Below are 17599 nucleotides of genomic sequence, written 5' to 3'. Positions count from 1 at the left end.
TCTGCTTGTAAGCAGGAATCCGGAGGATGAGGGAGAGCTTTGTATGCGTTTCTGTGTGTGGAGTAAAGGTGGTCCAGAGTTATTTTCCCTGTGGATGCAGATAGAAATTTGGTAAGACGGAGGTTTCCCTACATTAAAGTCTCCGGCTACTAGGAGTGCTGCCTCTGGGTGAGCGTTGTCCTGTTTGCGCGTTGTCCTGTTTACAGCTCATTCAATGCTGTCTTATTGCCAGCATCAGTCTGTGGTGGTATGTAGACAGCTACAAAAACTCCAGATGTAAACTCTGTAGGTAGATAGTTTAGTCTACAGCTTATCATGAGATACTCTACCTCAGGCGAGCAAAACCTCGAGACTTCTTTAGATATTGCGCACCAGCTGTTATTTACAAAAATACATAGTACGCCACACCTTGTCTTACCAAACGCCGCTGTTCTGTCCTGCTGATACAGTGTATAACCAGCCAGCTGTATGTTGATAATTTCGTCGTTCAGCCACAACTCCGTGAAGCATAAGATATTACAGTTTTGAATTTCCCGTTGGTAGTTTAATCTTCCGCGTAGGTCATCGATTTTATTTTCCAAAGTTTTCACGTTTGCTAGCAGAATGGAATGAAGTGGGGGTTTATTCGATCGCCTATGAATTCTCAGAAGGCAGCCCGCCCTCTGGCCCCTTTTTCGCCGCCTTCTCTTCATGCAAATGACGGGGATCTGGGCCTGTTCCCGGGAAAGCAGTATATCATTCACATCGGGCTCGTTAAAGGAAAAAAAGGATTCTGCCAGTCCGTGGTGAGTAATCGCAGTTCTGATGGAGATAAGTTATTTTCGGTCATAAGAGACGGTAGCAGCAACATTATGTACAAAATAAGTAAAAAAATTCAGTTACAAACAACGCAAAGAATCAAACAAAAAACACAATTGGTTAGGAATACGTAAAACGTCAGCCTTGTTCTCCGGCGCCATCTTGTCAGATCCTTTATTCAGTCTTTTATTAAAGCTCTTTTGGCAGCGATTACAGTCTTGAGTCTTCTTGGGTATGATTCTACACGCTTGACACACCTGTATTTGGGGAGTTTCTCCCATTTTTCTCTGCAGATCCGCTCAAGCCCGTCAGGTTGAATGGGGAGTGTCGCTACACAGCTATTTTTGGGTCTCTCCAGAGATGTTCGATTGGGTTCAAGTCTGTGCTCTGGCTGGGCCACTTAAGGACATTCAGAGACTTATCCTAAAGCCATTCCTGCATTTTCTTGGTGGTGTTCTTAGGGTCGTTGTTCTGTTGGAAGGTGAACCGTCGCCCGGGTCTGTTGTCCTGTTGGAAGGTGAACCGTCGCCCGAGTCTGAGGTCCTGAGCGCTCTGGAGCAGGTTTTCATCAAGGATATCTCTGTACTTTGCTCCGTTCATCTTTCCCTCGATCCTGACTAGTCTCCCAGTCCTTTCCGCTGGAAAACATCCCCACAGCATGATGCTGCTACCAAAATGCTTCACCATAGGGATGGTGCCAGGTTTCCTCTAGACGTTATACTTGGCATTCAGCCCAACGAGTTCAATCATGGTTTCATCAGACCAGAAAATCTTCTTTAGGTGCCTTTTGGCAAACTCCAAGAGGGCTGTCATGTGCCTTTTACTGAGGAGTGGCTTCCGCCTGGCCACTCTACCATCAAGGCCTGATTGGTGGAGTGCTGCAGGGATGGTTGTCCTTCTGAAAGGTTCTCTCATCTCCACGGAGGAACTCTGGCGCTCTGTCAGGGTGACCATCGGGTTCTTGGTCACCGTCCCTGACCAAGGCCCATCTCCCCCAATTGCTCAGTTTAGCCGGGCGGCCATCTCTAGGAAGAGTCTTGGTGGTTCCAAACTTCCTCCATTTAAGAATGCTGGAGGCCCTGTTTTCTGGTGGACCCCAATTCTGCAGAAATGTTTTGGTACCCTACCCCAGATCTGTACCTCATCACAATGCTGTCTCTGAGCTCTGTGGACAATTCCTTAAAGCTCTTGTCAACTGTGGGACCTTATATAGACCTTATATATAGGTGTGTTCCTTTCTAAATCATGTCCAATCAATTGAGTTAATCACAGATGGACTCCAATCAAGTTGTAGAAACATCTCAAGGATGATCAATGGAAACAGGATGTCCCTGAGCTCAATTTTGAGTCTCATAGCAAAGGGTCTGAATACTTATGTAAATAAGGTATTTCATTTTTAAACATTTCTACAAACCTGTTTTCACTTTGTCATTATGGGGTATTGTGTTTAGATTGATGAGGATTTTTTTTTTTAAATGTAACCAATTTTAGGATAAGGCTGTAACATAACCAAATGTGGAAAAAGGGAAGGGGTCTGAATACTTTCTGAATGCAGTGCTGTATTTGCACCCTTTCTAATTTTCTCTACTTTTGCATTATTTTATACAGAATGTTATCAGATCTTAAACCAAAACCTAATATTAGGAACCTGAGTGAACAAATAACATAACAATTACATACTTTTTTTCATTTGTGTCACCTTTAGCTGCAATGACTCCAATTAAACCCTTGCTGCAGATGTTAATCACTCTCACGTCGCTGTGGAGGAATTGTGGCCCAGTCTTCCATACATAACTGCTTTAACTCAGTGACGTTTGTGGGTTTTGAAGCATTAACTGATAATTTCTAGTCCTTCCACAACATCTCAATAGGGATTAGGTCTGGACTTTGACTAGGCCATTCCAAAACGTACAATTTGTTGCTTTTTAGATATTTTCAGGTAGACCTGATTGTGCGTTTTGGATCATTGTCTTGCTGCATGACCCAGCTGCGCTTCAGCTTCAGCTCACAGACGGATGGCCTGACATTCTCATATAGAATTATCTGATTCAGAGCAGAATTCATGGTCCTTCTATTATCGTCGTCCAGGTCCCGAGGCAGCAAAGCATCCTCAAACCATCACACTAGCACCATCATGGATCGTTTGTATAAGGTTCTTACTGTGGAATGCAGTGTTTGGTTTTCCAGGTGCTTCCAGGTGCTTTTTGGCAAACTTGAGTCAACGTTTTGGAAGAGATGAGTCCCATTAAGGCTGCATGATGCAAATTATTTGAAAAAAGTTGCATGAAAGGCATGAGCTCTGATTTGTTTCTTGTGCAGGCTGCACACACTTCATCAGTCTGTCATACACAATTTGACAAGAGCTTGATAATATTCTCACCAGGCCTCGAATTTCCCAGTGGCATCACCCTTGTGTGGCCATAATGCCCCCTAAAAAATCCATGCCTTTTGCAGCCAAAGTGGCTGGTGTGCCCTTGTGCTGAATATAATAATTATAATTCCCTTCTCCCAGATACTGTGCTCCGAAGCACCTTTCAATCACATGGCTCTCTCAGATGTCTAAATTATTATTAGCCCATGCCTGTCATGTGATCGGGTCCTCTCACAGGCATCTAAGCTAAGAAGAAGGCTACAAGTGAAGACAGACACATAGGGGACGCAACTGCGCAAAAGTTGACCTATTCTATTGGCCCCAAAATTGAAACTCACACGCTGCCTATGTATGCCAGTTAGGCTCTACACCGGTTGTAAGGCGGATTAATGTGCTTAATTTTAAGAAGGTATTTGGACACTTTAGTTGTGATACAAATTTTGAGGTAGGCTACATGAGGTGTGTGACTATGATTTCAAAATGTGCGGTTTCTTGCCTTGCTGCACGCGCTGGGCATCATTTACAAGTGATAGGCTAATACTGTTACACATCAGACTATTCTTAATTGAATGTTGTCTTTACAAATACTAAATAGTATATGTGTAAAATTAGTTTTGATTTAGAATGGACAATTATCATGCACCTGTCTTGGAACAAGGGCATGGGGAAAAATACACATCTTTGGACTTAGAAAATGGTGGACGCTTTTCCCATGGTTCATTTTCATGCCTGTTGTAAAGCGAAGCTTCACTCTTAATATTAGGAAAGTTGATAAATAAATATAGTAGTTCTTGAAAGCTGATGGGATCCTCTTTATAATAGAGGCCATCAAAACAATGTTTTCTCTCGCAATTGCATAGCCTATAGAAATGTTGCACAACATGAGCTCATGGGCTCTCATGAAGTGTTTGATTTGATCTTCGATCACATTTGCATTGATGTCAGAATGATTAGAGAGACAATATAGTGCTGAGTACCAGGCTGTTAGTAAGTTTGGTAGGCTACTAATGACCATCAGCAGCATCAGCTCTTGGAGAAGCCTAGTTACTGTGAATAAACGGTCACGTGGAATTTGACTGCGGGCATGACGCGTGACCGCTGGTGTGGTGGTAATATGGTCACCGTAACAGCCCTCCCCTCAACCATTAAAGACTATCATGCATGTTGTTGATGTTAGTTCTGTGTGTGCAGTTAAGGGCAAGGCGTACTGCTTTGTTTTGAGTCAGCTGCAGCTTTACTAGGTCTTTCTTTGCTGCACCTGACCATATTACCAGACAGTAATCAAGATGGGACAAGATTAGAGCCTGAACAACTAGTACAGTTGATCTTTGTGACAAAAATGCAGAACATCGTTCACAACAACTTTGTCAATATGACTTGAGCATGATAACTGACCTTCCAATTTTTTAAGTTTTTTTTAACCAATGTTACTCCGCTTCTCCAACTTATTCAATGGTCACACCCTTAATGCACAACTCCAGTTGAGGTTTAGGTCAAATAGAATCCTTTGAACCGAATAAAATGCTTTTGTATTTATTTAAATAAAAGTAAAGAAGAGTAATGGCCCAAGGCAACTCACCTGAGGGATACCACACTGTACATTTCTGATGTTATAGAAGCTTCCATTGAAGAAAACTATCTGAGTTCTATTGGATAATTAACTCTCCAACCATGTGATGGCAGGTGATGAAAAGCCATAACAAGTTAGTTTTATCAATAACAAATGATGATCAATAACATCAAAGGCTGCAATGAAATCTAACAATACAGCTACAAATCATCTTATTATCCATTTATTTTAGCCAATCATCAGCCATCTTAGTCAGTGCATTACAAGCTAAGTCCCCTTCCCGAATGCATGCTGGATTCAGTAGTTAACTTGTTCAAACACAATTTTCTCCATTAGTTTACTAAGAACAGGCAGAAAACTGATTGGGCGGCTGTTAGAGCAAGCTTTACTATTTTAGGCAGTGAAATTACTTTATCTTCCTTCCAAACCTTTGGATACACTTCTTTAGGCTTTGGTTAAAGACATGGCAAATAGGGGTGGCAATACAGTATGCTAGCATTCTCAATTGTTTTCCCATATAGGTTGTCTATACCTGGTAGCTTATCATTATTATTTGGATAACACACTTTTTTCCACCTCTTCCACACAAACTTGACCAAATTCAAAAAGGCAATCCTTCGCTTTCATTATTAGATCTTTGATACACAAATATGATGGTTCACTAATCAATGTTGTCATTTCACTTCTCAGTTTTTTCACTTTACTGGTAAAATAGTCATTGAAATGATGGGCTATAACAAAAGGTTTTGTTATAATTGACCCATCAACTTGAATGATTGAGATAAATTATATTATGGGCAGAAAACCCAATTTATGGTGCTCCAAAGTCTTTTCCCATAGTTTTTTCAATTCATCATCGATCCAGAGGGCTCTATCAGTCCTCACAGTTAGTTTCCTAACAGGTGCTTGTTTGTCAACAATTGTCAATAAAAAAATATAAGTGCTGCATCTGGATTCTACTCCAAATACACAACATTATCTTCAACAAAAGAGTCCTTAGAAAACGTTTTGTATGATCTCTTATAAATAACTTTAGGCCCTGCCTTTGGTACTTTGGCTTCCCTTTTTATTGCCACAATGTTATGGTCACTAGAGCCAATTGGAACTGAAATTGCTTTGGAGCAAAGCTCTGCAGAAATGTTGAAGATATGATCAATACAAGTGGATGTCACAGATCCAACACTATTGGTATATAGTAGTTGGTTGAGTGATAACCTGAGTCATGTTACAGGCATTAGCCACAGTAAGAAGCGTCCTCTTGATGGGACACATATACTGAACAAAAATATAAACAAAAATATAAACGCAACATGCAACAATTTCAACGATTTTATTGAGTTAGTTCATATAAGGAAATCATTAAATTGAAATAATTTCATTAGGCCATAGTTTATGGATTTCACGTGACTGGAAATACAAATATGCATCTGTTGGTCACAGTACCTTAAAAAAAAGATAGGGGCGTGGATCAGAAAACCAGTCAGTATCTGGCATGACCACCATTTGCCTCACGCAGTGCGACACATCTCCTAGAGTTGATCAGGCTGTTGATTGTGGCTTGTGGAATGGTATCCCACTCCTTTTCAATGGTTGTGCGCATTTGCTGGATATTGGCAGGAACTGGAACACGCTGTAGTACACGTCGATCCAGAGCATTCCAAACATGCTAAATGGGTGACATGTCTGGTGAGTATGCAGGCCATGGAAGAACTGGCCTCAAGGAATTGTGTATAGGTTCTTGCAACATGGGGCCGTGCATTATCATCCTGAAACATGAGAAGAAGGCGGCGGATGAATGGCACGACAATGGGCCTCAGGATCTCGTCACGGTATCTCTGTGCAATAAAATGAAATTGTGTTCATTGTCCGTAGCTTATGCCTGCCCATAACATAACCCTACCACCACCATGGGACACTCTGTTCACAGCTGTGACATCAGCAAACTGCTCGCTCACACGACGCCATGCACGTGGTCTGTGGTTGTGAGGCCGGTTGAACCTAGTGCCAAATTCTCTAAAACAATGCTGGAGGCGGCTTATGGTAGAGAAATGAACATTAAATTATCTGGCAACAGCTCTGGGGGGCATTCCTGCAGTCAGCATGCCAGTTGCATGCTCCCTCAAAACTTGACTTCACAGAACTGCACATTTCAGAGTGGCCTTTTATTGTCCCCGGCACAAGGTGCACCTGTGTAATTATCACACTGTTCACCTTCTTGATATGTCACACCTGTCAGGTCGATGGATTATCTTGGTTAAGGAGAAATGGTCACTAACAGGGATGTAAACAAATTTGTGCACAAAATTTGAGAGAAATAAGGTTTTTGTGGGTATGTCAAATTTATTGGTTCTTTTATTTCAGCTCACAAAACATGGGACCAACACTTTACATGTTGCTTTGATATTTTTTTCAGTGTAGATGATAACCAGTTATATTAAGGTCACCAAGCAAAGAAATTTCTCTGTTAGCATCAGAGACCTTATCTATCATCACACACACATTCTCCAGTATCCAGACAGCTTTCAGTTGGTGCATAGTTTGCACTTGGTAGTTAGGTGTTGCAGGACATGTTATGAAGGTTATACTTATAGATCTATGATAAGGGATCAAAATGTCGATAGATAAAAGTTTATGAATATAGAGTACCACAGTATGAGTCATAATTCCCATACAACCTAGCGGTCAAACTGTATTCACATTCCAGTGTTTGACCACTAGGTTTTATGCGTATTATGACAGCTCCACTGAGGGGCTCTATTGTCAGAACATTAGTGGTAGAATTAGCATTAGCATGTTTTTGTGAGTGCTACTCTCTCTGCCCACCTATGGTACATTCATGGTCTCTGTGGTGTCTTACTGTATAGTGTAGCTGCGCTATTATGCTCCCATGTATCTGTTAAAATATATTGGGTAAAAGCAGCAGCTAGCACAGCAAATTGTGGGTCGCTGGGGGGTCAGCCAGTTGGTTCAATGCTAACGTGAGGAGCCAGTGCTAACGGTAACATGAGATAGTCCTCCACACGATGAAGCCTTCTATCTATGATTTTTGATTAATGGCTGTTCACTTAAAAACCACCAGGTCATCATCTCTCTTTATGGTTTTTCCTTTTTTATTTTCCAAATAAAATGGCCCTGGCATTAATGTAAATTATTTGGCCATGTTAAAAGCTAATGTTACCTACAGTACCTCTGTCCATTTGCAAGCCATGGGCAGCCGTCCATTTAAAGTCCAAAAGCACTAGCTGCTTTTCACATATCTCTAATTTGACTTAAAAAAACTGTGTTTATATGTCGAGATGGACCCTTTCTGAAAGAGGACATTTCATTCACACAGTCCACTCAGAAGTTGGTAATGGGTAAACAAACTTCCGTAGGTGTACCAGCTCTATAGTGAGGAGGTGGTTAAGCGCTCACAGCGTGGCTCCTAGCTATTGCTTATGCAACTGAGAATGGAATGGTTTGTCTTTTCAAGTGGTGCACTCAAGATGGGAAAACCCCCTTTGCTGAAAAATATTATATTTTATATATGATGCGCACATACTGTACTGATGCATGCAGGGCATTGTGTATCTCTGTTTGTTGATATTTATAGAGTAAGATTGGGTTTTCTGTGGAAGCCTGGCAGTATACAGTAGCACACAACGAGTGTGAATACAGTTCTGAAAAAACTACACTTGAAAAACAATAATACACAACGACTTACTGTGTTTGGGACATGGATTTGAAGAAATACCAGTATTTTAGTTCTGTGCTGACAATTTGAAAATAACTTATTGAGAGGGGCTTAAATGGGATCAAACTTTGGCTTTTGTTTGCGCTACAGAAAGCCATACCATTAATATTTGTGATCGGCTCAATTCAGTCTTATACAGCAAAATTTGAAATGTTTTTTTTTACATTGGATACAATTAGAGACTCAGAGCTAGAAAGTGGTATGGTATATCATACACTACAGTTGAGGAACAATGGGAAAGTAATTCTGCTTTGAAAGTTGATAAACTTGTCACGATCGTTATACTGAATGGACCAAGGCGCAGCGTGCGTAGAGTTCCACATAATTTTAATAAATGAAAATCACCAAAACAAATACAGACAGAAACGAAACATGAAGCAAATGCAGTGCTAACAGGCACTACACAAAAACAAGATCCCACAAACAACAGGTGGGAAAAGGCTGCCTAAATATGATCCCCAATCAGAGACAACGATAGCTGCCTCTGATTGGGAACCATACCAGGCCAACATAGAAAACGAAAAACTAGAATGCCCACCCTAATCACACCCTGACCTAACCAAATAGAGAAATAAAAAGTCTCTCTAAGGTCAGGGCGTGACAAAACTTAATTTGTTCAAGGATCCACAGCACTAGGGACAATTGTAATTCTCACACTTTCCTCTTCATGAACACAATGGTGCTTCATTTTTCTGGACTTGAGGCAAATTTGTAGTTTGTGTCTAAAATATCCATGTGGATCAATAGGACCAAAGACAAACCTCATTGGACAATGGTCATTAGTGTTCATCCACACAACCTTTAACCTGCATCTTCCAATAATCTCTGAACCGTTATCCTCAAAAGGTCATGCTCCTTGACCTAACAGAAAAGGTGAATCTTCACATCTGCCCGGTAACAACCTCACTTTTACCTGATAAGGGCATACTTTTTGTAGGGCCCTATACTCTGCAAGGGCCCTTAATTAGAAAATACCATTGAAATCTTATTAATTATTTGAGTGTTTGCTCTACCCTACCTGAAGTGCCAAATGGGCGGGGTTTGCAGTTGTTGGACTATTGTATTGGTCCATTTAGCCAGGAAGGCTCAATCAAGCACAGATAAAGTATTTTAAAATAATTTAAAATAGGATTTGAACCCAGGTCAGGTCGAAACACCAAGAAAGCATTTCTCAAATTGTAGTCATGTGTGTATGCTTTTAAGTCGTATTTGCACACGAGACATCTTCAGTGACCCCAAAGATCAACACAGTCAGAAGCAGAGCCGTCTCTCTGACTGGAGAGTCGCTGCGTGAACGTTTTCCGCTAGGTTAATCCTGTGACTAATGTGGTTCTCTTCTAAGGGGACGCTGGACAGCAAAGACAAGCCAGGAAATTAGATTTGTGTCACAGCCATCTAACCCTTACCTGATGCTGCTTGTGTTGATTGACACGGCACAGCACATGGCTTTGCGTAGAGCACAGATCAGCACACAAGAGAGTAGCCTCTTAGTGGAATCCCACCACAGGTCTAGTAGAGACTAAAGTAATCATCACTCATATGGTCATATAACCTTTGGATGCTGTGGAAGGCTGTGGAGAGACGTAGCTTGTGGAGGTCACAATCATGACAGTGCCAGCCTCTCTGGGCTAAGTGCAGGAAAGATGTGAAATGAGAGAGATCACAGAGAAGAGGAATGGGATACGGTGGCCACGTGCCTCGATCAATATGGCCCACATCCAGGTATATTTGTGAGCCGAGGAACATTCAGTGTTATAGACTCAACCCCTGCGTTGTAACTCATTGGTTTTGACGTGTCGGGAGATTGGCTGAGCATGAATAGACATGGAAGTGGGGAAATCTGATGTGTCACCTGGGACAGCTGGATGGACAAATGTAGAGCAGGCAGAGACGCTTTCAAGGGATATTTTTCATGCATTGAGTAAAATGACCCAGACATTTTGGATGTGCAGTAAAGAATATTCAACTGAAACATTTCATTACACACACAGGTTTGTTAACCCGATTCCAGTACAATTTATTTCAAAGAGATTATGTTCGTTTTGCCTATTGCATTATTCAGCATCATTTTCGCTATATTCCTAGGTCCCCTGGCAGGGCTAGTGCCTACTCTGCACTGTAAGCATTAAATCGATTACTTTCAGACTGAACAGTAGATGTGGTTCACAGGAGCCAACCGAAGGTCACGGCTCCACAATACTGTCTACTAAACAAATAATGACACAATCTAATAAAAGAACCAAGGTACTGGCTAATAAAGGCTAGATTTATTTTTCTGTCACGGCAGATGGGAAATATTATCACTAAATCCTCATAGGGACCTCAGTAAGCAGGCCATTGACTTTTATGACAGTAATTTTTTTCCCTCCACTTTTTTTTCCTTCCTCACCTTTATGCGGAATGCTGAGGAATGAATCACAACTTAAAGTAGTGGAGAAATAACTTTTCATGTGAAAACACCTAGGCTTTTATGGCTTTACTAAATTATCCATAATACGGGAGGGGAGCACTCGGTCCTGCAGATTAGGGTGGGCCGAACTAGGGGAGGGTGCCGCATTAGCCACCGCCACCGTGCAGCCATCACCGCCGCGCCGGAGATGGGCACAAATCTCTTTTACGAGGCTGCCCCTTAAATAGCTGTCAGTCTAGTGTCTCACACACGGCACTCTCCTCCAGCTCCCCACATGGTAATTGAACCATCTCCCCATGAGTGCAGAATGCTGTGGGAAGCCGTTTGAACAGACTGTGTTTGTGTCATTAAAACCGATTCATGCATAAATCTTGCCAGTAGGTGCGAAAAATAAATATATCACACCAAAACCCTCCATTCGTTACAGAGGAGCTGGCCTTAAAATTCGTTTTTTTTTTATTCGAGCTTTAATTTTCGCACGTATCTTCCTCAACAGCCTATGTATTTTCATCCCCAGTACAGTATATCACTAAGGGTACAATTACTCAGACACACTCCACACACCTAGCTCGTTGAACTATTAGACGTTTTAAAACACTGACACGGGTTATGACCTCATTTTTGTTGTGAACACTGTATTACTTAGTAAATAACATGCTATTACTAGGTAATAAGCAACCGAAAGGCCACATTTTCCATTGTTGTCCAGTGTGCTTATTGGACGCCATTGCAGAGCATATGTGAAATATGCAGTTCACCACTCCACGCTTTTTCCACTGAGAGACAGACAGCTTGAAAGCTGAGAGGTGACATTTAGGCGGGGGTGTTCGTATGACAGAAATTTAGCACCCTTTAATGTATCTTTTATGACACAGCCAGTCACTACTAATTTTCCTCAACTGTTTCAACTGAGAAGGGTGTAAAGTAGTTAGATCGGTGATCGGTAATGGTGTGCCAGACTCCTCCGTTCATGTCCACATTAGACAAGAAGCAATGGAGATGAGGCCAGATACAGTACTTTGTGACAACTGCTGGTGTGTAAATGGCTTTATAAGATACATTTGATTTGATTGATTCAACCATGGTCAGAACGATAAGTTTCAAAGAAATTATGTTCGTATTGCCATTGTGACAACACAATTCTGAGATCTTCGCAAAGTGGCAGGAACTGTTTCCTGATACATTTCCTCAGAGATACATTGTCTCTTTCCCATTCAAATACTAAACTGCATCTACCTCCGAGTTGTGTGTCGTCAGTATGAAATTGGCAGGGATTTGCAGTCCATATCTGCTAGCTGATGTAACATCAATGCCATTGCTGAGCATGAATAGTGATGTATGTGCGATACTGGTACATGGATATTACATAGAGGTGCGTCTCAAATGGCACCCTATTCCCTACATAGTGCACTATTTGGACTACTTTTGACCAGAGCCCTACTGGTCAAAAGGATTGCACAATCTAGGGAATAGGGTGCAATTTGGTATGCAGACATACAGTGGGGAGAACAAGTATTTGATACACTGACGATTTTGCAGGTTTTCCTACTTACAAAGCATGTAGAGGTCTGTAATTTTTATCATAGGTACACTTCAACTGTGAGAGAAGGAATCTAAAACAAAAATCCAGAAAATCACATTGTATGATTTTTAAGTAATTAATTGGCATTTTATTGCATGACATAAGTATTTGATACATCAGAAAAGCAGAACTTAATATTTGGTACAGAAACCTTAGTTTGCAATTACAGAGATCATACGTTTCCTGTAGTTCTTGACCAGGTTTGCACACACTGCAGCAGGGATTTTGGCCCACTCCTCCATACAGACCTTCTCCAGATCCTTCAGGTTTCGGGGCTGTCGCTGGGCAATACGGACTTTCGGCTCCCTCCAAAGATTTTCTATTGGGTTCAGGTCTGGAGACTGGCTAGGCCACTCCAGGACCTTGAGATGCTTCTTACGGAGCCACTCCTTAGTTGCCCTGGCTGTGTGTTTCGGGTCGTTGTCATGCTGGAAGACCCAGCCACGACCCATCTTCAATGCTCTTACTGAGGGAAGGAGGTTGTTGGTCAAGATCTCGCAATACATGGCCCCATCCATCCTCTCCTCAATACGGTGCAGTTGTCCTGTCCCCTTTGCAGAAAAGGGGACAGGACAAATTTACTCATCCGCTTCTATTTGGAGAGCGAGCAAAACGAATCTTTAGATAATGAATAAAGGGCGCTTTCTTCATTAAAATACTTTTCCCATTACTGTAACATTTTGTTGTTTACCTATTGGGTTAGTCAACTTTTATTGAAATTCCATTGAGGCTGTCACAAAGTGGAATCTGCTTATTAAGACAGACAAACACCCACAGCCGATAACTAATGCCTTAGCTGCTTCTACTTGTGAGAGCTGAGGGCAGCCAAGGCATTAGTAACGAGTCTAGCTGCTGCAGACTCACTCCTACTTCACCTTTTTTTTTTATATGTACCCAATAACGTAGCATTTGCATTTATATAGTTCTTCCAGCCGCCTCGCATCCAGGAAGCCCCGAAACAGCTGAGCGTCACGCTGATTATTACCTGGGGAAAATTAAGATAAGAAAGTAATCCCATGAAAGGGAATGGCTGCTCTGCTTTACCAGCGCACAACCAGGTATGCAAAAATGGACAACCCCCCTATTTCCAGCAATGCAAAAAGGATGTCTGCTGTAATGCCTTCTGTTTCTAAGGCGATAAGGACAGTTTCAAATTGATACCAACCAGACAATGACAGAAAACCTGATATTTGAGGATAGGCAGGGTATCTACTTTTAGCCCCGTACCAACCATCCTGATCTCCCGAGCTTACATTATGTTTCGCTGTAAGAAGATCAAGACGGTTCGTAGCAGTGATAATGATGATAGCATACAACACAGTACACGCTTAAAGACCTCATTCGAACAGCATCAATAGATACAGCCATTGAATAATCTGAAGGGAGTTGAAATATGAACTCTAAGCGGGAATTAGGTTCAACTTAAAGAGCTACACTGATCAGAAGGATTTAGCAGTGCAATAATAGGACGCTAGCTTAAAGTTCAAGCACATCACAGAATTCCCAGGCTTTAGTTCCGTACCATTGGAGAGAACATTTACTTTAGCTAGCTTTGCTAATAGCTGGCGCAAGTCACCGTGGAGAAACGTTGCGGCCCTGCTAGCGAGAGAAAATTAGGGAGAAACCAAAAAGACGGCTACAGATACTGATCTAAGGCGCCTGTGGTAATGGCTGGGTGGCTTTTAATGATAATCCACTGTCCTTTTCCTTACACCACCATGACAGGAAACAAACAGAGCGCGGACACATCCTGCTAATTAGCATCATTATCATACGGCCATTATGCGGCTGGACAGTAGCATGACAGGGCTCTGGGAAAGACTACAGCTGTGACCTTTTGTGGACAACACCAGCTGTCAGTAATTACCTATATATTGGCCTGGGATGGAGGCCGACTCTCTTTCCTTGAGGGGCCATTGCTGCCACAAACCCAGTCACCCCATTCAAGGTGTTTCTCCACAGAGAAATGGCTAACAAGCTGAAAAGGCAAGTTTAGCTTCCTTTCCCCACAGGACTCAGACCCATTAAGCTTTATGGGCTTAAGGCTTCGCTTTGGCTAAAATGTGTGACTAAATGTAAATATGGCCTTTGCATTGTAGTGCCAGAGGCCTGTGGCTACACACACAATTGACTTGGAACAGAGCGAGAATTATGCTTCAATGAAACAACTGTGTTCCCCAATAAATCAAAATTTTTAAAGTCATCATGGAAACTATTCATGTCCATATGTGCTTGTAATCACTGTTAAATGTTTGTTCGATTTATCACGTTCTTTCATCAGTCTTTGAAGATAGAGTTGTTAAATGTCTTAATGTTGTCTTTCATCTCAAAAAACACAGCTTGTTGTCCTATGAAGGGGAGAACACTTGGTCACAAAGGGGAGGTGTCCTGAAGTAACGCATGTATTATTTTGAGGAACAAACATATTGCAGGGCACTGAAATGGCTCCGCAGCCTTTCCAGCCTCCCCACTCTCTCCATCTCGTGGTTCCTCTTCCTCACTGATTCACTATCTGTTTGTATGAGTGGAGGGCTCACCTGGACATCCTGAAGCCTTGTGTTATTGTGCTGTTCTGACATGTAATTCTCCTGCAGGAACGTCGGTGATGAAGGTCACTGCGTCGGATGCAGATGATCCTACATACGGGAGCAGTGCCAGGGTTGTGTACAGCGTGCTGGACGGAGAGAGGTTCTTCACAGTGGACAGACAGACGGGTAAGGGCAGACTCACAGACTTGTAGTGTTACAAATGAAATTGTATTTGTGACAACAGGTGTAGTAGACCTTACCGTGAAATGGTTACTTACGAGCCTTTAACCAACAACGCAGATTTTTTTTAAGTAAGTAAGAAAAATGTGCTCAATAAACTAAAGGAAAAATAGTAACACAATAAATAACAATAACAAGGCTATATATAAGGGGTACCGGTACCGAGTCCATGTACAGGGGTTAGTCGAGGTAATTGAGGAAATATATACATTTTGGTAGGGGTAAAGTGACTATGCATAGATAATAAACAAAGAGTAGCAGCAGCGTATGTGAAGAGTGTGAAGGAATGTGAATGTATGTGTGTGTGTGCGGTGTAAATATGCATGTGTGTGTTGGAGTGTCAGTGTAGTATGTGTGAGTGTGAGGTGAGAGTCAAGTGAGTGTACATCCAGCCTGTGCAAGAGAGAATAAATAATAATTAAATAAGGGGGTCAATGCAAATAGTCCGGGTAGCCATTTGATTACAGTAACTATTCAGCAGTCTTATGGCTTGGGGTAGAAGCTGTTAAGGAGCCTTTTGGTCCCAGACTTGGCGCTCCGGCACCGCTTGCCGTGCGGTAGCAGAGAGAACAGTCTATGACTTGGGTGGCAGGAGTCTTTGACAATTTTTAGGGCCTTCCTCTGACACCGCCTGGTATAGAGGTACTGGATACTTCATCCAAGGAAATAATAATGTATCAGCAAACAGTGAGTTTATGTATTTCTTGTCTCATACCTCATATTGTGTACTTATAATTCTCAAAATCTAAGAATAAGTATTGAAATGAAATAGTTATCATTGCATCTCTGAAGTGTTATATTACAGTCTGTTGAGATAACTCTGATTGTATCTCCCAGTCATCACATTTGGGTGAATTCCCTCTTTGTCTGAGGTACATGGGCATGAACTGTAGTCTCTCAGGCATATTCCAAGGTTTGTGTTGTCTGCAAATGTACCCCTGCACTAAACTTTTAATGATTCCTTTTTTGGTCTCCCCACTTTGATTCGGTTGTGCCCAGATGATGAATGGCCCTGCCTCAGCGGCGTTGGCCTGGAGACGCATAGATCATACCCCCCCATAATTTTTATGCACAATCAGTTCAAATACACTATGTATTTGTAAGTAAGTGGACACCCCTATTTCAGCCACACCCGTTGCTGATAGGTGTATGAAATCAAGCCCACAGCCATGCAATCTCCATAGACAATCATTGACAGTAGAATGGCCTTACTGAAGAGCTCAGTGACTTTCAACGTGGCACCGTCATAGGATGCCACCTTTCCAACAAGTCAGTTAAAATGTATGCCCTGCTAGAGCTGCCCCGGTCAACTGTAAGTGCTGTTATTGTGAAATGGAAACGTCTAGGAGACGTCTAGGACAACAGCTCAGTCGCGAAGTGGTAGGCCACACAAGCTCACTGAACAGGACACCCGAGTGCTGAAGCCCGAAGTTCCTAAATATCGTCTTTCCTCGGTTGCATCACTCACTACCGAGTTCCAAAATGCCTCTGGAAGCAACGTCAGCACAATAGCTGTTCTTCGGAAGCTTCATGACATTACCATGGTTTCCATGGCCGAGCAGCTGAACACAAGCCTAAGATCACCGTGTGCAATGCCAAGAGTCGGCTGGAGTGGTGTAAAGCTCGCAGCCATTGGACTCTGGAGCAGTGGAAATGAGTTCTCTGGAGTGATGAACGCTTCACCATCTGGCAGTCCTAAGGACGAATCTGGTTTTGGAGAATAATATCTGCCAGAATGCATAGTGCTAACTGTTTGGTGGAGGAGGAATAATTATCTGGAGCTGTTTTTCATGGTTCGGGCTAGGCCCTTTAGTTCCGGTGGAGGGAAATATTAACGCTACAGCATACAGTGACATTCTAAATTATTCTGGGCTTCCAACTTTGTGGCAAAAGTTTGGGGTAGGCCCTTTCCTGTTTCAGCATGACAATGCCACCGTGCATAAAGTGAGGTCCATAGAGGTCCATACAGAAATGGTTTGTCAAGATTGGTGTGGAAGAACTTGAATGGCCTGGACAGAGCCCTGACCTTATCGAACACCTTTGGGATCTCAGTGCACAACCTTACTAATTGTGACTGTATGGAAGCAAGTTCCCGCAGTAATATTCCAACATCTAGTGGAAAGACTGCCCAGAAGAGTGGAGGGTATTATAGCAGCAAATGGGGGACCAACTCCATATTAATGTCCATGACTTTGGAATGAGATGTTCAGTGAGCTGGTGTCCACATACTTTTGGTCATGTAGTGTAGGTGCAGGTAAAAGAGGTCAGAGAACAGAACAGCTGAGAATTTCACCTCATAAATTTTGTCGCGGTCACTCAGTGTTAATCCTTAACCATCTTTCTGGATCCATGAACAATGACCTACGT

At 42.2% G+C, this 17599-nt stretch overlaps 1 protein-coding gene across 2 annotated transcripts in view; it reads left to right on the top strand.

The window, feature by feature from the left end:
* Positions 1-17599, top strand: part of LOC139565532 (cadherin-22-like) — a 316857-nt gene that overhangs the window by 217192 nt on the left and 82066 nt on the right. For both annotated transcript variants that reach the window (XM_071385969.1, XM_071385959.1), the window contains one exon: positions 15059-15178. In XM_071385969.1, coding sequence (XP_071242070.1) covers positions 15059-15178 — 120 coding nt within the window. The remainder of the gene's footprint in view (positions 1-15058; positions 15179-17599) is intronic.

The sequence above is a fragment of the Salvelinus alpinus genome, chromosome 2 (assembly GCF_045679555.1).
Source record: "Salvelinus alpinus chromosome 2, SLU_Salpinus.1, whole genome shotgun sequence".
NCBI lineage: Eukaryota > Metazoa > Chordata > Actinopteri > Salmoniformes > Salmonidae > Salvelinus > Salvelinus alpinus.
The sequence above is the reverse complement of the archived record's forward strand: the minus strand, read 5'-3'. Positions and strand labels throughout refer to the sequence as shown.